We start from the raw sequence: 22,532 nt of genomic DNA on the forward strand, positions 1-22,532 counted from the left end.
AACCTCTAAATCCTGAGTGCTGAACTGTTAGTACCATTTGTTTAAAAAGTCTCTGGTATGACTCTGCTGGGGTTCAAACCCACAACCTCCTGTATCCTAGGCAGATGCTCTAACCACTAGGTCACCAGAGTGGGCAGAAATATAGGTTAGATTGACCTACTTTTGTGATGAAAGCGTAGTACTCATATATAAATTTAACCAAAGCCAGTAAAATGTGAAATGTTGGTAACAGTGACCTTCTTTTGTTGTAAAAATTTGATACAAATATAGATGTAAACAATCAACTAGTTTGATAATTTTTGTCTGTAAATAGAAAACATATACACATTTTTGCAAGCATACATATATAGCATTTTCCAAAAGTTGCATATTACTCAATGCAATGCTTGAACTGGAATTGTGACACTTGACATGTCACATTGAGACTCTTACCTTCTGCAAAATATGTGTGGCATCTGTATACTTACAGGTAATCCTGAATGGGTTGTTAAGAAACAGCAGAATAATCTCTCTAAAATTTTGGCCATGGTCAATCTCACATCTCTGTTGGGGCAGTCCAGTAAAAATGGTCTATGACATGAGAAAATGAAGTTGTTACTACCACTGCTTAATTGTCCCAACACACCATAAATCATGCAAAAATTATCAGTGATATTGTCATTGACATGGCTACAGTGTCACCAACACAATATAAATCATGTAAAACTCATGAGTGATATTGTCATTGACATGGCTACAGTGTCTCCAACACAATATAAATCATGTAAAAATCATCAGTGATATTGTCATTGATATGGCTACAGTGTCCCTGCACAATATAAATCATGTAAAACTCCTAAGTGATATTGTCATTGACATGGCTACAGTGTCCCCAACACAATATAAATCATGTAAAACTCCTGAGTGATACTGTCATTGACAGGTCCCCAACACAACATAAATCATGTAAAACTCATAAGAGATATTGTCACTGACATGGCTACAGTGTCCCCAACACTATATAAATCATGCAAAACTCCTGAGTGATATTGTCATTGACAAGTCCCCAACACAATATAAATCATGTAAAACTCATAAGTGATATTGTCACTGACATGGCTACAGTGTCCCCAACACAATATAAATCATGTAAAAATCATCAGTGATATTGTCATTGACATGGCTACAGTGTCACCAACACAGTATAAATCATGTAAAACTCCTGAGTGATATTGTCACTGATATGGCTACAGTGTCCCCAACACAATATAAATCATGTAAAAATCATCAGTGTAAAAGATTTATATCAATATTATATAAGTCTACAGAATATGAAAAGAATCTATAAAACAAAGGAACTAATTCCACCAACAGAAGTGTATTATTGCTTCAAATAAAATAGAGACAAAACTCTCATAAAAATCTTGAAAATCTTAATGTTGAATAAGATGCGATGCTAAACAACAGCCATCAGAGGAATGATGATCATGTCCACCCAAAATGACTGTAGATATTATAGATGTACAATTAAAACTTGTACAATTTTACATCCATCCAACTTGATCACCAAGATAGGGTGATGCCCTTCCTCAAATGCACCGTAAGTATTAAGCTGATAAAAACTGATAAGAAATTTGAATAAAGAAAACTAAAATGTGGAACCCAAAACTACAAGTTTAACTCATGTGACCTTGACCTTTGACCTCAGGGCTCAAGAATTAACAGGAAGTTGCCTCTACCCATGTGCAGACCACCAATGAGCTGAAAATTGGATGCAAAAACTTGACTTACTGCCATGATTACTGATTCTTCAATCAAAACAGAATGAAGCAGGAAGTGACTGATGGGAGTTACATCAATGAAACTAAGAGGAATGCTTTCATTTGAATTGTTTTATCTTGAAGTTCAACAGAGTATCAAAGCCTTGCAATCCATCAAACTGACATACCAACTCGCCTAAGTGCAGTAGTCACTTTTATAAACTTTTTAAAGCTGAACATATGTACAATTTCATACCCTTTCAATTTCCAGCTAATAAAGTGGACATTATTTACTGGTCAACTGACTGCATCTAATATCACTGCCATGCCCAGCAAACATGTTGGCGGCTTTCATTTTTTGATGTTTATTAAACTGTGAGAATCTTTTATCAACCACTGCTGCTTGGTTGTGTATACAGTTAAAAAAGAAATACATGTTGGCTATTGTTTAAGCAACGATTGTATACAGAATTAACTGAAGACAATCACAAAGACGACTTACTGGATTTACTTATGGATCAGTAATAAGTAACATTTCTGATAATGTTTATTATGGCACAACACTTCAAGAACCTGGTGAAATTGTTAAATTTCAGAAGCTAAGCCACGATTGTATTATATTGAAATTCATATGTGACCTCTTCCCCCAAATAATAATAAACATTTTACACACTATTTCTTGTACTTAAAAATAAATAGTTCTTCCCAGTACGAGAAAAATACACATACAGGTATTTGAAATTTCAGGAACCATGCCACGATTGTATTATATTTGAATCAATATGCGATCTCTTCCCCAAAAATGATAATAAAATTTTTTTATACACTATTTCACGTATTTCGAACAAAAAAATATTTTGTCATGTGCGAACGAATATATGAAATTTCGGAAGCCATGCCACAACCGCGTTATATCCAAATTCGCGCAATCGTGGGGCACTTTATGGCAGGGTTGCACTGTAGTTATAAAGGATTTTCAAGATGGCAATTGTGGCAGCTATATACTGTATGTAAGATTGGAACCATTTTAAATTTAGGACCAACTAGATATCATTATAAGCATTGTGATGAAAACCATATGCTGATGTGGCCATCCATTCAGGAGAAGTAGTATTAAGATTTTCAAGATGGCTGTCACGGTCAGCACCATATCTCATCAGGACCAACTAGACATCTTAAGAAGTCTTTTTGTAAATATCTAATGTTGATATGACCATTGAAGAGTAGCAATAAGATGATTTTTAAGATGACCATCATTGTGTCTACTTAGGAGATTAGATCACTTTTGATTTGATTTAGGTGCAGCTTGACATCACAAAAAGTCTTCTGGTGAAATGCCCCTTTTAATGTCTTGCCATTCAGAATGAGTAGTGATAAGATTTTCCGATTTGGCACCATTTGTTTCAATAACCAGTTAGACATGCTAAAAACCTTTAAATAAAAAACTCATGTTGACAAGAATATATCTTTAGAAGTAGCAACAAGATTTTCAAGATGGCTGCTGTGGAGGCCATACTGGATGGTACCCTTTTCATGTGGGGTCAATCATACCTTGGGATGAAAACGTGTGTGTGGGAAGTTTTATGACAATCCTCCAAGTAGTTTAGGAGAAGCAGTGATAGAAGTATGAATGACAGATGATGGACAACAAACAAGCCAACCCATTAGATATTCTGTCTATGACCAATAGAACTAAAAAGCAGCAAGTTTTATTTCTACACATGTATACTGATATAAAAAATATAAAAGAAAGAAATCTTAAAACACTTTTCATGAACTGTGTCAGCAAATGGTATATTTTGGTTCACATATTGTAGATATTCAGCTATGACTGCTATAATCATCAGGACAGAGTTTTTACTGAAACAACCTCAAATATCAAGATGACTATAATTGCTATACTCACCAAGACTGAGGTTTACATTACTGAATCATCTCAAATACTAAATATGTCTATGCTGTAATCATCAGGACTGAATTTTTACAGGAATACCTCAAATAACAAGATGACTATGACTGCTATAACATCAGGACTGAGCTTTTACTGGAACACCTCAAGTACCAAATACCAAGATGACTAGAACTGCTGTAATCATCAGGACTGAGTTATTACATTACTGGAGTACCTCAAAAACAAAATAACAAGATGACTACGACTGCTATAACAGCATGACTGTGCCTTTACTGGAACACCTCAAATACCAAATACCAAGATGACTATGCTATAATCATGAGGACTGAGTTTCTACAGGAACAACTCAAATACCAAGGTAACTGTGACTGCTATAATCATCAGGACTGAGTTTTTACTGGAACACCTCAAATATCAAGATGTAAAAACTATGTATGTCAGGCTGATGATAACAATTCTTCCTGGAAACATAGTGATCAGTTGATAGTGTGCTGGACTGTAGACCAAAAGAGTATGGGTTTGGAACCATCCTGAGTTTGTTGCCAATATTGTGTCCCTTGAAAAGACACTCAATACCTGCCACATCATGATTAAATCTTCCATCTGCTGACGGGCCATTAAAGACATATCAATTAATCAGTCAAATTTACCTGATAAATCCAGAGCCCTCCTCACTGGCTAAGTACTCTAACAACCAAAGACAGGCTTCCTTACAGTGTGTAAGGATGGTTTCTATCACCTCCACCCATTCATCCAGCTCAGGTCTGTAAATATATAAAAGAAATACAACCATTTAACAAAAGTAGGAACAATCTGTTAAGTCTAATAACTGATGCCATGAACAAGTGACTAGTAGTGAATGTGGTAAGCTTATTATAAGCTGTTCTCTTTTTGATTTTAATTGTATATGCAAAACAATAATACATGCACCAGTCAATTTCTTTTTCATTGTAAATTATGGAATAAATCATTCTACTGACTGACATTAACAACCAATGCTCAAATATATATATATATATATATATATATATATATATATATATATATATATATATATATATATATATATATATATATATATATTTATATATTTATATATATAAAACAAGACTGAATACACATCTTATACAAATATTTATATATTATAAACACAACATGTAATTGTTTGTTTCTTTTTATAAGTTAAATGCCACTGTTTGGCACATGATAAGCTATACATGGTGGCCAGAATATATTGTGGACAAAGAACAGGGTGGGGGGAACCACCAACCCACTGGCTTCTCACACACCCACATTGGCTGAGCCCAAGGCTCAAGCCTATGCAGAGAGAGGTCAATGCCAATGACCTGTGAAAGAGAGCATGTTAGGCAACTTGGCCACCCAGAAACCCGAATCTGTAATTGAAAACAATTTCATATGTAGTAGCTACCATTTTTCCTCTGATCATAGAAGTGTAAGGGGAGGATAGTAAGATTTGCTCCTTACCTGTGTATTCAGAAAAGTAAACCATAACAAAAATTTTGTTTGTGTGGATAATGAAAAATAGATCTGTTTAAGATATACAGTATTATGTGCCTTTAATGTCTGTCAATCAGTGGTTTTGTCTTTTGACTTGCACTAATCTACATGTAAGCTACAGTGCACATGAATATTATTGGGAAGTAAAATAATTAGAAGTTGCAGTTCAAAAGAAAATACCACAACACAATCAGCAGTTCTTTATTTTGTAGAAAATAGAAACTTGAAACAGATTTTTATTTCACTTGCATCTCAAAAATCACAATTATCATCTTGAAAGAAAGGTAAACACTCTAAAGTTGCTGCCTTGAAAGTTTAAACCCCTTAAAATGTGGCTAAATTAGAATAATTATGGATGCAAGGAAAAACATTCCTCTGACATTACAGTCATTATTCTTGGGTTGTTTCAGCTTTCAACTGATTTCTTGATGGTATGATATTTTTCTTCTTTTTCCCTCCATTGTAAAATCCAGTTCTTTGTTGGAAGTTTCACACTGGTTAACTTTTGTCTCCGTTTCTTCACTAGGGTCATCATATTTGCAGTGATTTTCATCCTTTTCATAAGAATAATAATGTAATAAACTGGGGTAAAAAAAATATGTTATCATTGATGACAACTGATTTTACAGTTATCAAAGTGATCCATTAAGTTAGTCCAGTTTCTTGAGATGAAATGTAGCTTTCTTTATCTTAACATTTAACAAGCTCACAACTCTCTGTGTCTTGGGTGCTGCTCGATGATGAGTGGACATGCTGTGTCTAGGGAACTCTTTGATCATAAGATGTGGACATGATGTGTCCAGGGAACTATCTGATCATAAGATGTGGACATGCTGTGTCCAGGGAACTGCCTGACCATGACATATGGATGCATTCTGGCTAGGGAACTGCTTGATCATGAGATATGGACTTAGTGCATCTTGGGTACCACTTGATCATGAAATATGGACTCAATGTGTCTAGGGAGCTGCTTGATCATGAGTCAAGGACTCAATATGTCTGGGAAACTGCATGATCATGAGATCTGGACTCAATGTATCTAGGGAACTGCAAGATCATGAGATCTGGACTCAATGTGTCTAGGGAACTGCAAGATCATGAGACCTGGACTCACTGTGTCTTGGGAGCTGCATGATCACGAGTCAAGGACTCAGTATGTCTGGGGAACTGCTAGATCATGAGTCAAGGACTCAATATGTCTGGGGAACTGCTAGATCATGAGTCAAGGACTCAATATGTCTGGGGAACTGCTAGATCATGAGTCAAGGACTCACTGTGTCTAGGAAACTGCTAGATAATGAAATATGCTTCATATTAGCATGTTCAAAGGGAAATTGCTTGATCATGAGATTTGGACTCACTGTGTCTAGGGCAATGCTTGATCGCGAGATTTGGGCTCACTGTGTCTAGGAAAATGCTAGATCATGAGTCAAGGACTCAATATGTCTGGGGAACTGCTTGATCATGAGATTTGGACTCAATGTGTCTAGGGAACTGCTTGATCATGAGAAATGGAACATGTTAGCTATTCTTACTGCTGCCTCTCCACACCAGAGCTGCTAACCCTGATAAGACTGTCTCAGTAAGGCAGGTAATTTATTTCCATAACGTTGACCAGTTTTCAGTAAGGTGTAACAAAATGTTATAAACTGCTATTGTAAAGCTGGAAAATGTATTTAAAAGTCTGATAATCAAAACATGCAGTGATAGTAACCATTATGTTCAATTGAAAAGTTTTTAAAGTACACGTAGACATTATTTACAAATAGTACAGTTGCAAAAACTTCAGTCCCAAACCCTATGGAGCTCCATGGCTTGTAGTTATCTCTCAACATGATGTAATTCTTGGAATTTTTTCCATTTCATATGATGACGGCAAACAATAACTATGTGCAAGGTATTTTGAAAAATGCATTTTCAGGGTGTAATATTAACTTCTTTGGATTTATCATGGTCTCATTATTAAATATTTATATTTTTTTTCCTCCATAAATCCTAAGATATTACACCAGGAGCTGTCCAAAAATTGAAATCTAAAAATAACTGCTGGTCAAAATTTTAGACTTTTGGAGATCAACAGTTTTTGCCTCAACAAAGGGGAATTTGCAAAAATGTAAAATGGAAACATTTTTTAATATACCTTAAACTAAATAAATGCCAAGATATTAATAAATTTATAAAAGTAAATTTAAAAAAATCAAAAATACAAAAAGCATGTTACTATCCATGTTTCAATTTCATGGATATTTCTTCCAAAATGCTCAGGAACAAATTATGAATTGGGATCACACTTAACAATACTTTGTCAAGACAATGAAGGGATAAGTCACATTTATAAGAATGTAGAAATGGTACTGAAAATCGCCGAAGTAGCAGTCCAAAAGTTTATATCTCTTAAGCTGGTGATCAATCCTATTAAAATCATGTATCACATGTTTGAAAAGTTATGAATTTGTTATATGGTGTGCTGATTTTGTTCAAAAAGTTGACATTAATTTGCAGTGTAACATATTTTCAAGCTGTTAAAATCACGTCACTAAGTATCTGTACTACTTCCATTGTGCTGGTAATGCATCTTCTTGTTTGGACTACATGCCTGATTCACTTAATTCAAACTTCAATTCAGGCAATCCGCATCAGCTAAAATTTTAAAAAATATCTTAAAAAATGGCAAAGTCATTGCTCTTTCTATAAATGTATGTGTAGATTATGTATTTGGTTGAATAAGAGGATACGATGCAATTTAATATTTCACCATGCCTTTACTAATCTTGAAATGTGTGCTAATGTGCTAAAATTAAAATAATGCGAGATACACAAGATTTTTTTTTTGTTACTTGACATAAAAGACAATAATTCCATCCAAGACATTATCATTTTAACACAGGGTGTGGTGCAGAAAAGGACCTGTTTTGATCACCGTGTCTAATGTTAATTTTCAAAAGCATATTAGAATTATCCCCGCTTTGCTTGCACAAAGCTACAATCAAACCTCCCATCACAAGACATACTCAAATTGACACGTGATGTGCAATAAACATAATTGTGTCCTGTCCTGCTTTTATTCACAAGAATCTGAATATTCCTTTTTTTTGTTTGTTCTGATTATTAACACTTTTTAAGAGGCTTATTTTCCATTTCATCTTCAACATGCATCGCTTGCTGGATGCCAATTTTTAAAAATTCTATAATCAAGTTAGTTTGATGATACAAATGCTTTGCATGAAAAATGTGCAGTTTAAAGTATCTGCAGTACTGCTGTAAAGTTAGTCTGGATCCCTGACTAATTCCACTATTCTAATATGAAATCTGGATCCAAATCAAACACGGATGAACCAGTTATCCTGATTTTCTGACAGCACTCATTTTTCAGTAGTTTTGCTTGTATTCCGTAAGGTGCGTATTTTACGGGTAACTTTCATTAGATTTACAGCAAAACTGTAACATTTGGTAGGTCTGCTTCACACCCCAAATTAACCCATGTGATAATTTTGGGTTTATCAAAGCAGTTTCATGGCCTGATGACAGACTACTCAATGCTGGTTTTTGAATATGGATTAAACATTCCTTAGTTGGCATTCCAAAAAATTTTTTTATTTTATATTGCCTTTAAAGCATTTGGTTGGTGTGGAAGTGTTTTGTTCTACTGAAAATTGTTAAAAGTTTTGAACATATGGTGTCCAGAAAAACAAAAGGTCCAATATTTAAAGGCAATTATGGTTACATAAATATATAACACAATTACTCTGCACATTAGGAACATGGTTTTATATGTCAGGTGGTCACTAGGCTTGCTCGACTTTAAAGTCTGGTTTAACTGTTCTTATTACTGACAAAGTCCGATCAAAAACAATACATACTGCTCCAAATGGATTCATCATAAACTAGTTTCACAGAATTATTTTTTCAGTAAGTAATAACACGATTCTGGTGGAATGGATGAAACCTCCTTGACAAATTTCAACCCATCTGTCATTACATATCAGTTAATTTATACTGTAAATTTGTATGGACAACAGACCAGTACAGTGTATTATCACAGGCTACATAAAATGTATATTCAATTCCCAAATACCACTAGCCCATTTTAATATGCAGTGCACAGTATCAGTTCTCAAAATCTGAATGGAGTATGTGCTCTAAATGTTATGTGTAGGATGGTAGGTCAAATGAACTCATTAAATATTAATTTCATTTTTGTTCTGTGTTTGCAGATACCTTGTTTTGATCTTGGTTCTGAAATAGGTATTGAAGAGGAACTTGATTCCCAGCTGGATAGACCATACACTCATCTCAGAGTATTGTGGGCAGGTCACCTGATTCTACAGGTAAAAAAACAAAAGAAGTCACACAAGGTATGATTTTAACATAAGAGGTTTTCAAATGTACATAAATCAATACCAATAAACTACTAATGTAAAATAATGGAAATCAAATTCATTTAAGGTTTGATCTGTATAAAGCTGATTGAAATATAATAATACTTCATAGAGTAATGTTGAACAAACGCATGTCATTGGGTCAGACAATCTGGAAAAACTCTTGAATATGATCTGGTGAAATGAGAAATTTGAAACCATTTCAAGGTCTTAAGGATATCAAGCTGAAAGTTTAAATGAGCTGAAAGTAGTTAGGAGGATAGGCAGCCTGTTGGGGATGAGGTGTGTGGGACAGGGAATAATGACCGCAAGTGATGTCATGAGGAAATGGGGCTAAGAGAAGATATAACAGACAGGAAAATTGAAACAAAATGTAGAAATTGGCAGGAGGCTCTAGGGAAAAGCCATTTAAACATATATGAAATAAAAATATTTTAAGAAAAAAAATGCAGGTTTTACAGAGATTTATTTAACATATTTTGTAAACTAAAATTAGTTACTAAAATTACACTTTCCAAAGAGTGATCTGCCTTTTTCCTAAATGTATTTATAATTATTCACCAAGATAGCAATCTAGTATGCTAGTCTTTTCTAGTAATTTAAATCCTCACTCTAACTAGTTCCATTTAAACTTACTTTGTACATCTTTTTCCATTTTCTTTAAGTGAAGATTGTCCTTCCTATCAAGTACTTTCACCATTTCTAGCTATAATCAATCAGCAATTGAACTAGAATCAACTCTTCAGAGCCATTTTTTCAAACACTGTCATGTTACAGTAAATGCATGCAGCAGCTGAATCTTTTGGTCAATGTAGGAATATTATCTAACCAATGAGCACTTTTAAGAAAAAAGACCCAAACCCAATCATTAAGGTCAATTTCATCAGATCATTCATAAGTGCTTCAACCAATCAAAAAGTGTTAAATTTTTCTTTGTGAACTTGATCAACACGGGTTTAGGTTTTACTTACAAGCAGCTTGTAATCTATGATGGTGCTCTTTATGTCCTACAACTTCCAGTTGCCAATTATCATCTCAAATTTATCCAATATCAACAGAAGTGAATTTGCACTAAAATCATACAATTTTGTGCCTGTATGTACCTTTCACAAAAACCAAATAAGGCGGCTAATGAGCTACCATGGGCTTACAGGTGGCAAAGCTCCAGTAAATGATGTCATGTAATGTTGGAAATTTAACTCATTCATGGTCTCATCTATAACAAAATCCAGATCGCAAATCTGACTGAAAACCAACATACCTTGAACAAATTATTTTACAAATACCAAAGTAAGAAAGTCAGGCAATCAGGGGACATAACTTATGTAAATGATAGCAAGGAACACTGTAAATGAAATTCACTCAAGGTCCCATCAATATGAACCTGCATATCAAACATCGATGAAATCCAACAATCTTCAGTAAAGTTATGGTACAGAAACAATGGGCAAACTGGGGCCTTAACCCCACCCCAATTATGATAAATAACTCTAAACTGAACTCTTATGAGGTCATAAATATAAAGCTGCATACCAGTTCTGACTATGATGCCACAATTCCCAGTAACTTTATCTTGCAGCAACAAAATTGATGACAGACATATATGTATGCATGGACAGAGAAGATGACTGTCATCAGGCTCCACGGACTTCATCAAGAATGGCATTGATGAGAGACATATGTATGCGTGGACAGAGAAGATGACTGTCATCAGGCTCCACTGACTTCATCAAGAATGATACTGATGACAGACATGCATGTATGCATGGACAGAGAGACTTCATCAAGAATGACATTGATGACAGACATATGTGTGGACAGAGAAGATGACTGTCATCAGGCTCCACTGACTTCATCAAGAATGGCATTGATGACAGACATATATGTATGCATGGACAGAGAAGGTGACTCATCAGGCTCCACTGACTTCATCAAGAATGATACTGATGACAGACATGCATGTATGCATGGACAGAGAAGATGACTGTCATCAGGCTCCACTGACTTCATCAAGAATGATACTGATGACAGACATGCATGTATGCATGGACAGAGAAGATGACTGTCATCAGGCTCCACTGACTTCATCAAGAATGACATTGATGACAGACATATGTGTGGACAGAGAAGATGACTGTCATCAGGCACCACTGACTTCATCAAGAATGACATTGATGACAGACATATGTATGCATGGACAGAGAAGATGACTGTCATCACGCTCGACTTACTTCATCAAGAATGACATGAATTATATTTCTAAGATGTGAGTAATTTGCAACTGTATATAATTTTGTAAAATCATGGACCTTTGGGGTAATCATGGACCTTTGGGGTAATGTTGTGTACCCGGTACAAGAACTCAAAGGTCAGTATTATCAACATTAAGGCATTCACAACTAAGTAAAAAAACTGTGACAGCATCACAGATGAATCCAGAAAGAGTGATACCTATGTCCTGACTATGCTAATTTAAAGAGAAAATAAACAAAAGTTTTTAAATAATGGCAATTATTTAGAAATTCAAAACTTGTGCACTATTTGGTCTTTTTATACATTTAATTTAAAATAAGCATTTATTTAGATTTCCCTAAATGTTTTTCAGCTGTGCTAAAAAAAATGTTGCAGACTTTTATTTAAGTCAAATATCATCCATTATGATAATTAGAAATTCATTAATGTTTAAATTTCATTGGTCAAATACAACTTGAGATGGCACCAATTTAAATGACAATTTCCATTCAGGGTTAGTTGTCAAAAATTATTTTGACATTAAAAAAGTTCACAATAACAGCCAAAATGTTGTGTGTTATAGCTGACCATTTAAAAAGAAATGATTCATTGGCAGAGTAAATATTTTTGTCTGAAGTTCATGTGTAGGTGTAGTAAGACTAAAGATCAGCTTATGATTCTTTTTAATATTCAGTTCTTGCTATAGATGACAGCATGAGAATGTTCTTAAGTGCACTTCCACTTTCTATGTTTTTGATAAATCTTTTGTAATATTTACTAGTCATTATTTAATTATCTGATGTGATTCATCTGTAACTGAAGTATTTTCAAAATAAATTTAAGAAACATTTTTTATTTTATGTTAAGCAGTGAATTACTTGATTTTCTAATTAAAATAATATTGATATTTCACTGTAGTGAAAAAATAACAATATTTTTTCACTACAGAAACTACTTTTTTTTGCTCAGAACATACTTACCTCCCTTTGATTTTCTATCAGTGAACTACTTTTTCCTATGCACAAGTCATTGTCATTATTAATAATCCCTGTATGTTATCCTTGAAACTTGTAGTTTGTTATTCTGGAAATATCAGTTAATTTTTATCAATATGATGTGGAACTAATTTTGTGCGCAGGTACACATAGCACAGCATAACATGTATGATAAACAGCTGACATTACTGTAAGAAATCTGCTAATTCACTGTGTCACAAACTTTAGGTAGCCAACGTATGTGAGCATAAAATAAAAATACATTTCATATCGTGGGTGAAAAACTCTAGCATTTTCACTCGTGGCTTTGCCACTTGTGACAATGCTGAGTTTTTCATCCACTCGATGAAATATATCCATTATTCACTCATTTCAAGCAAATATCCTCTATATTTTCAGTTTCTGAACATTCATGGATAAATGTAACCAACAAAAATTTAAACTTACAGAATTTCTTGCAACATGGTTCTTGACAAACTTGAAATACTCTTGATTGTACACATCACGGTTCTTGACGAATGTCAAATTTTCTGCATGGATCAATCGCTGAATGCTTGCTGGCATTTTCTCCATGAAGATTCCCCTCCGTTCTCCTTTATGAACTAACTCTGTAAGCTCCATCAAGCTGTCTGAATCTAGTCGACTCCTCCTGGATAGAAAATGATACTACTTGGTAAAATTAAGCACAAGTCTAGCTGATTCCTAGTATATAATAATGCACAATTCTTTTTGATAAAATTAAGTTCTAATCTAGCTGACAATTCCTTGACAAAATGTGATCCATGCGGAAAAAAGTCTAACCTAAATGACTCAAGCTACCTAAAGGACTCCAGCTACCTAAATGACTCCACCTACCTAAATCCTACCTAAATGACTCCACCTACCTAAATGACTCCACCTACATATCTGCTTGACAAAATTAAGCTCTAATCTAGCCAACTCCTCCTAGCTAACGAGTGTCATGAATGGCATATTATACACCCGATAATGCTCTATGCAGATTCTGAAACTTCTGTAAAGAAACCACTTTTCTTCTTTCAGTCAGTGACCTCGACATCTTGATCACAGGACCAATAGGGTTATTATTTTCCCCATGTGCAAGCCATTAACAAAGCTTTATCCAGGTATGTGATGTAGAACTATTGTTTTTTTCTGGAAACTATTTTTATTTGTTCAGTGACAGTAACCATAACAACTGACCTTTTTTTTAGGACTCTATGGTCTTAAACAGAGTAATAGAAAGGAGTGAAAACCATCAAGTTTTGTACAATTTAACAACTAATTTACTTCCCAATTATACAAAGTGAAAGTGTTAAAATAACTTACAGTCCTAAAAGTTCTATCACAAGTCCAAAAGTAAGGAGAAAAGGGGTAAAACAATTCATTGATATATCAATGCCTCAATACTTTTGCTGTAATGATACACACATATTGATACAAAAGATGGAGAATTGACACAAAACAATATTTACCTTATGCAAGTTATTTTAATTTTCAGCAGTCATGAATAATTATTATTAGTTTGGCTTCATGTTATTATTTAAATTTAGAATTCACCTGAAACATGATTTGCAGTTGCAGGCACTCATTTTTATTAGTAAAAACTAAAGAAACTATTGAGAATACTTACCTGCCATGTAAAAAAAGTAACACAAAGTGACATGGTTTGTAATCTGCCCCCCCCCCATCCATTGCTAATTATGTTAACCCAGTAGCATGTTCAGCAATGTGTTCCACATGTATAATTAAGTACTTTGCTCATCATTTAATAACCACTTTTAGGCTAAGTTCTACGTTGAATTGTATCTTGTCTACTTTGGTTGATTTGAAAGCTACACTACCAGTGTGTCACATGGTGAAATATGTTACACTGAACTCTCATTGGTGGTTATTGCTTGTTCCAGTCAAGGTTAAACAGTAACCAACTATCAGAAATTAATGTAGCTTATTCCCTGTGTAACAAACAAGTAGTATTGGCAAAGGAACACAGAAACTTTGTGCAAAAGTCATTAATTGATATGTAATGTACTTAAAGATGCAGTCAGGGAGATCAATTACTAAATTTGATTGCAAAATTGTGCCCTGGAATAAGCATTATGGCATTGTTTGAAAATGATTCTAAATTTAAGCAAGACACGAAACTGGTTATAAGATATTTTCAAAGTGTTCATGCCATGCAAAATATGACATAATCCACAATATACTTGAATAAATTCATGATAATTCCAAAATACTGAATTCGTCCTAATAGCATTAATCAGCACTTAGTAATTTTAATGAATAATTTAAATAAATCCTCTCAAATATTAACTGAAACACAACTTAAATTGATTCCACTAAGACCAATGTTAAGATGTGGAATTCTGAAGTAAACACCTTCATATACCTCTCCTCCTGACCTACGTCGCAATAATCATTTTCTGAAAATACTGTAGTGTCATCATAATAAAAATTTTCATCAAATTTATAAACAAGGTCTGGTCACTGTTAAGTTTTAGCAAGCATGGGAAAGTGCAGGTAGACCATGTTTTTCCCACGGGAACACCAGTGTCCTGAATTCAGATCCAAGTAAACATGTTTACCTCCTAATTATAATAATATTAAAACAAAATCTAAAATCATCGACAAATATTATCTATGTAATATGTTACTGACAAAATAACAAGACATTAGTCAGGTAGGCCCTAAACTCAAGTACTGACTAAGGTCAGTCACACAGAATAGATATAAATAACATATAACCATGGAGAAAAGCCAACATACAATACAAATTAAATACACATAACACTTTAAACCCTGAATCAACCCAGTCCTTCCTTACCCCAATTCATCTTTAAAGTTTGGTAACTGGTTATGATGGAGAAGTTTATAGTGCAGAACCAATCTGGCCTCTTTCAGACACATGACCATGATCTTCTGACTCTAAAATCAATACAGTTCTTCCTTAGCCTAAGTGCTAGTGGAGAACTCAAGTTACTGTGCTGAATTCAATAGGTTTTGTTGCTGTCACAATGACCTTTGACATTTTGATGCCCGACTTGACAGCGTTCTTTGTTACCATAAGGACAAGTTATCTGCAAAGACTGGCAACTTTAGACAATTGAGAACTTGAGTCAATGTGCAAATATTATTTTCTTCTTTCAGTCACAGTGACCATGAACTAAGACCTTTGACAACAAAGTCAACAAGGGTATTTTTTACTCCAAGAACAAGCTATCCACAAAGCTTGGTAACTCTACATTGTGGACATCTCAAGTTACTGTGTGGAAATGAAGTTGCTAACAGACATATGGACAGAAGGAACTGGCATCATGATGTAAACTTCACTCTATGATGGGCATACAAAATGTATTTTGCTTCATAAAATTCAGTTCTAATGAACTGACTTCAATGGTGATCTGTCTGATAAATTAAGTTCTAATCAATTGACTCCAATGGTGATCTGTTTGATAAATTAAGTTCTAACAGCTGACTCCAATGGTGATCTGTTTGATAAAATTAAGTTCTAATCAATTGACTCCAATGGTGATCTGTTTGATAAATTAAGTTCTAATCAAATGACTCCAATGGTGATCTGTTTGATAAAATTAAGTTTTAATCAACTGAATTCAATGGTGATCGGTTTGTTAATTTAAGTTCTAATCAATTAACTCCAATGGTAATATATTTGATAAAATTAAGTTCTAATTGACTGAATTCAATGGTGATCGGTTTGATACAAATTAAGTTCTAATAAATTGACCTTTACCTTTACAGAACCTATAAGACTTCTTTAGCTTCTTCATTCTTAGGTTGAACACTTTCAATTATACAGATACATGAAAATTTTTATATCTGAATTTAAAGTTTTAACCTTGCTTCTGAGATTTGTGCCTTGAAAGAAAGTTTTGAAAATACAGTGCTCATAAATTTCCATATTTGATACTTACTTACCAATTAAACAGTTAATTTCAGAATGGCTTTATACATTGTTTACAATGAGAATCATCCATGCCAAATTGGCTTGACTGACTTTCAGAATTATGCAGCTTGACAGGCATATAGCAAGCTCCCTGAACATAACTCTTGATGGATGCTTGTCACATCTCCATGTAAAACAGGTCAATGGAGATCAGATTTTACTCAAATTGCAAACTTCATGACTTAAACGTTCTGACTTATATGTACATTTAAAAGCAGATTTTATCAAACAAATCTGATTGGTTCTTATACGTTATCAGGTTCTAATAAATTTAACAAATGTTATATTACTATATTAACACTAAGAATCTTACAAACAAGTTGCTCAGTACAAACCCATTTACAGGCAGCTTTTTTGTGATTAGCTTGCTCTTTTTGGATGACAAGGGAGTTTTTGATTCTTCCATTCTCTCATAGAACAACATGTAGCCATTCCAGTACCGTTGTCGTTCTTCTGGATATGAATTTGCTGCAAAAGAACAGAAAACAATCAAATAATGTACATAGGGTGAGATTAAAATTTTAAAAAATGAACATATATTCTTTTGGCATTATATTTACAGCACTCATGTTAATATGTTAAAATGCCATTCACATTAGACTTTGCTAGATTAAAGAGATGGACACTGTAAGAAAAAGTGAACATGCTGTTATTCTCTCTCTCTCAATTAAGACCACAGCAGAGATGAGACCTTGCAGCATGAATACCATCTGGCCATTCTCTCTACCAGATCCCTGTCATGAATTCTACTTCTACGGTAGTACATGAAAAACTAACAGAAGCTTCCACTTATTGCAGGCAGCTCCACTGCCAGCAGGTGGTCATTAATGCTAACAACACAGCAGGTGGTCATTAATGCTAACAACACAGCTGGTGGTCATTAATGCTAACAACACAGCAGGTGGTCATTAATGCTAACACCACAGCTGGTGGTCATTAATGCTAATAACACAGCTGGTGGTCATTAATGCTAACAACACAGCTGGTGGTCATTAATGCTAACAACACAGCAGGTGGTCATTAATGCTAACACCACAGCTGGTGGTCATTAATGCTAACAGCACAGCTGGTGGTCATTAATGCTAACACCACAGCTGGTGGTCATTAATGCTAACAACACAGCAGGTGGTCATTAATGCTAACAACACAGCTGGTGGTCATTAATGCTAACAACACAGCAGGTGGTCATTAATGTTAACAACACAGCAGGTGGTCATTAATGCTAACAACACAGCTGGTGGTCATTAATGCTAACAACACAGCAGGTGGTCATTAATGCTAACAACACAGCAGGTGGTCATTAATGCTAACAACACAGCAGGTGGTCATTAATGCTAACAACACAGCTGGTGGTCATTAATGCTAACAACACAGCAGGTGGTCATTAATGCTAACAACACAGCAGGTGGTCATTAATGCTAACAACACAGCAGGTGGTCATTAATGCTAACAACACAGCTGGTGGTCATTAATGCTAACAACACAGCAGGTGGTCATTAATGTTAACAACACAGCAGGTGGTCATTAATGCTAACAACACAGCTGGTGGTCATTAATGCTAACAACACAGCAGGTGGTCATTAATGCTAACAACACAGCAGGTGGTCATTAATGCTAACAACACAGCAGGTGGTCATTAATGCTAACAACACAGCTGGTGGTCATTAATGCTAACAACACAGCAGGTGGTCATTAATGCTAACACCACAGCTGGTGGTCATTAATGCTAACAACACAGCTGGTGGTCATTAATGCTAACACCACAGCTGGTGGTCATTAATGCTAACAACACAGCAGGTGGTCATTAATGCTAACAACACAGCTGGTGGTCATTAATGCTAACAACACAGCAGGTGGTCATTAATGCTAACAACACAGCAGGTGGTCATTAATGCTAACAACACAGCAGGTGGTCATTAATGCTAACAACACAGCTGGTGGTCGTACATTAAAAAACAGCAAATTTACTTGGTTTTGCCAAAAACTCTGAAAGTTCAAGTTTGTCATAATAGCTTTGGATGTAACTAAAGGTAGCATATATTTAGCTAATATTTTACTTCTGGCTTGAAAAGAAACACCATCCAGCACGAACATGTAATAGTTGAGCAACAATTGGTGGATCTGTGCTTGCTGGCTTGCACCTTCTCTCTCTCCTCAATCCCTTCCCCCAAATCCCTAAACGAACTACCTACAGCACCAGTTGATATGCTTTGTTTTTGTTGATTATAATGGTACTTTCAACGTATTATTGGCTGTATCAAACTTAGGAAATGGAAACTAAGTGCCATTCCCAAAGACACAGCGAAGCTGCTGAGCTAGGCTGTCCAGGGCAGGTATTGAACACATGACCCCTGGATTATGAGCCTATCCAGGGTAGGTATTGAACACATGACCCCTGGATTATGAGCCTGTCCAGGGCAGGTATTGAACACATGACCCCTGGATTATGAGCCTGTCCAGGGTAGGTATTAAACACATGACCCCTGGATTATAAGCCTGTCCAGGTCAGGTATTGAACACATGACCCCTGGATTATTAGCCTGTCCAGGGTAGGTATTGAACACATGACCCCTGGATTATGAGCCTGTCCAGGGCAGGTATTGAACACATGACCCCTGGATTATGAGCCTGTCCAAGGCAGGTATTGAACACATGATCCCTGGATTATAAGCCTGTTCAGGGTAGGTATTGAACACATGACCCCTGGATTATGAGCCTGTCCAGGGCAGGTATTGAACACAACCCATGTTTATTGACAGATGAGGTTGATGGATAGCTGGAGAAATATACACAGGGTATCAAAATATCCCCCTGCTCGTTTGCACAGTGTTGCCAAAAATAAGGTCCATTCAAACAATCACTTTTTAGTGAAATAAGCTGGATTTAAAATTGAGTTCAGTATTATCAGTATTTACAAGTGAATTAAGGTATTTAATATCTCATTAGAGACATCCAGGAAAAGCAAATCTTTATTCTGTGAATAGGATTGTGATTTTGAGGGATTCACAAAGGAGGCTGTTGAAGGGGTTGAAGCTGTGCTATGGGGACATTTCAACTCATTTGATGCACTAGATCAAAACTGATGAAGATGGCCCCACTATTGAAAGTAAAACTGCAGACATTGTCCAGTTCTTCAAAGATGACCAACAGAAAAACTTAGATCCAGATCAACACGAAGTAGAATGTACTACTGATTGAGACCAGGAAGACCAGCTGGAAATACCCTATGCTGTTTACATTCGAAAATAACTGATGTGGCTAAAAAGCCAGGAAATTGAGCTCTTGAAAATTATACATTTGACAAAATATCACAAACTTTGCTTTAACAAACAAACAAGAATGAACAGGTTCACAAACAACATAAAATCACAAAATACTTCCAGCAGAGAATACATATCATGTGAGTGAAGAGCACCTAATCTATTTGGATTAGTACTTTTTGTGAACAAATGTGTTTTGGACATAACTGGATTTTAATTGGATTATATATAAGTAAGTTTGTTAATTTGTTGTCTTCTTACATTCTGTATTCTGGAATTGCTAAAAGCATGCTGTACATGATGTGATATCACTCAGTTGCTAATTATCACATGTAATTAATATTTTTAATGAATGACAAAAATGACTTGACATTACTCAGTGCGCTTGTTACAGATAGACGGTCACTTATTTAATTGCAATATGGGTGTAGAAGTGGTAAATATGTGACCTTGAGTTCTTAATTATAAAAGAATGAAGATTTTAATGTCAAGATGCACTGGCCTCAAGTGCAACCTAAATTTAATCCTTCACTGTTACTCATGACCTGATCTACCATATGTACAACAATATGGGTTGAAAGAAATCAACCTGAAGCTTGGTATATTTTTTTTTACTTCTTAAAACATTATTATTATTGGACACAAATGTATAAATACCATGCTATGAAAAAAAACCCCCACTAATTTACATAAACTATTACTGTACACTTGACTGGCATCTTGTTAACTTGCACACACCCCCAACACACACAAGTATACTTATAATTTTCAATCATTTTCGCCTTACCACTATACCACTAGGTGTTAACATTATTAGTGCTCAGTAATAATATCACCTGAAAAGACGGTTTGGACTAGGCATTGGGAAAATATGAAAAATCTATACATGTGCATTTCATTCCCAATCCAAAATGCACGCTTACCACATGCTTATAACCTGCGAGATAACTGAAATCACAAAGTTATCATGTTGGTGAGTAAACTCAAGAGTGTGTTGTATTTTGCCAGTTTGCCGGGACTGTAGATTGGCGGTAGCGTTCTGTTTCACTTTTACGATTTAAATACATCAAAAAATGACTTTATAATGTTGCTTCACCCAATGATCGAGATGATTAACTCATTAGATTTTTATTATTTATTGCTGTGCTTGCCAAACTACAGTAATCGATGCAGTGCTTCAGTTATCGACAATAGGGTTATGAGATTATAAAATTACACGCATGCTTGTGAATCACGTTACCGTTTTTCTAAGGGTCTTTTTTTCCTCTTGCATATCAAATTCAACAATTGTTCAGAGGTTGTTACATTTAATTCTTTTCAGTCTCAAAGAAGATGGCAGTTATTTTATTTCAAAATGTCTTCAGGTACCTAATCAGTTTTGTCTGATTTTTTTTGTTTAAAGCTTTTCATTTCAGTGGATGATACCTGAATCACACCAGAAGCAGAGGAGGATGCAGAATTTTATTCTGAAGATTTTGTTTAGAAGAGGTTGTTCAGAGTAATTCAAATGGCAAAGATTCTTGTTTTTCACCTAATAGTTTATCATTTTGACAGATGAGATAGGGAACCTAACCATCTGACACCATCCTCCCCCAAATTAATTTCTATGTGGAAGTAAATTAGTAAAACATTTCCAAAGCCATAAAGAGTTTCCTCACACAGACCACATTCATATGCTTTTATTTTTTTATCTGATTAAATATTATTAACTGATTTGATGACTATATTCTTTTCTTTCTATGTGTCAGTAAGATCTCATGCTAATTAATGTACACCATATATTAACATTTTCATTTTAATATTTGATATTACTCATACTTTTCACACATCAAGAGCTAGAAAAATGGAGGCATGTGACCATGCATAGAATAATTTAATCAATGTCAAATCAGTTCTTTTGATGCAGATAGCTAGGTCAACTTTGTTTGCAAGCTTGCAGTTGGTAAGCTTGCATGGTTTCAAATCTAAGCTTGTGCAAGGTTCTATTGCAAGCTTGCTGCAATCTTAAAAATAAGCTTGCAAATTTTGGTCTGGTAGCTAACAGTTAATGAAATAAAAAGAAACAATTATCTCATCCATAAACAGAATCATTTATTCAGAGACAAAAGTCAATGGCTTAATTCAAAGAAGACATAATAAGATGAACTCTATAAACAAGGTGTGTAAACTGGTTGCACCTACTTGAACAGACAGCTTGGTGTGTGGGATGTAAGCAGTCTAACACTGGGGGGGAAGCCATAAACATCACAAGTCTTTAACACTATCAATAAAATCCTAGAAATGATTCTCACTAGCTTGTTTAATGGACAAAGACCTTTTACACTTACAGGTAATACGGATTAACTCTAAGGACAAACAATATATGCAACCACTACCTTAACTTTGGCTATACAATTACATCTTCAACACTACAGTGCAGTTCGTGACATGTGCAATAGCTTGGTTTACCATCTATAATAATATGTCACTATCTATTTGACTTGCCAAATTTACTAACCAGTAGCCATACACCTTCCCTCTTTTTATATTTCATTTA

At 34.9% G+C, this 22,532-nt stretch overlaps 1 protein-coding gene across 5 annotated transcripts in view; it reads right to left on the minus strand.

Moving 5' to 3' along the window:
- LOC149806871 (ubiquitin carboxyl-terminal hydrolase 24-like) overlaps positions 1 to 22,532 on the minus strand; it is a 311,591-nt gene that overhangs the window by 58,682 nt on the left and 230,377 nt on the right. For all 5 annotated transcript variants that reach the window (XM_089959015.1, XM_089959005.1, XM_089958996.1 and 2 more), the window contains exons 46-50: positions 17,072 to 17,204; positions 13,223 to 13,424; positions 9,388 to 9,491; positions 4,302 to 4,415; positions 468 to 570 (exon numbers count right to left, since the gene is read on the minus strand). In XM_089959015.1, coding sequence (XP_089815141.1) covers positions 468 to 570; positions 4,302 to 4,415; positions 9,388 to 9,491; positions 13,223 to 13,424; positions 17,072 to 17,204 — 656 coding nt within the window. The remainder of the gene's footprint in view (positions 1 to 467; positions 571 to 4,301; positions 4,416 to 9,387; positions 9,492 to 13,222; positions 13,425 to 17,071; positions 17,205 to 22,532) is intronic.

Source organism: Sinohyriopsis cumingii, chromosome 1, assembly GCF_028554795.1.
Source record: "Sinohyriopsis cumingii isolate HCF-2022 chromosome 1, ASM2855479v2, whole genome shotgun sequence".
Classification (NCBI taxonomy): Eukaryota; Metazoa; Mollusca; class Bivalvia; order Unionida; family Unionidae; genus Sinohyriopsis; species Sinohyriopsis cumingii.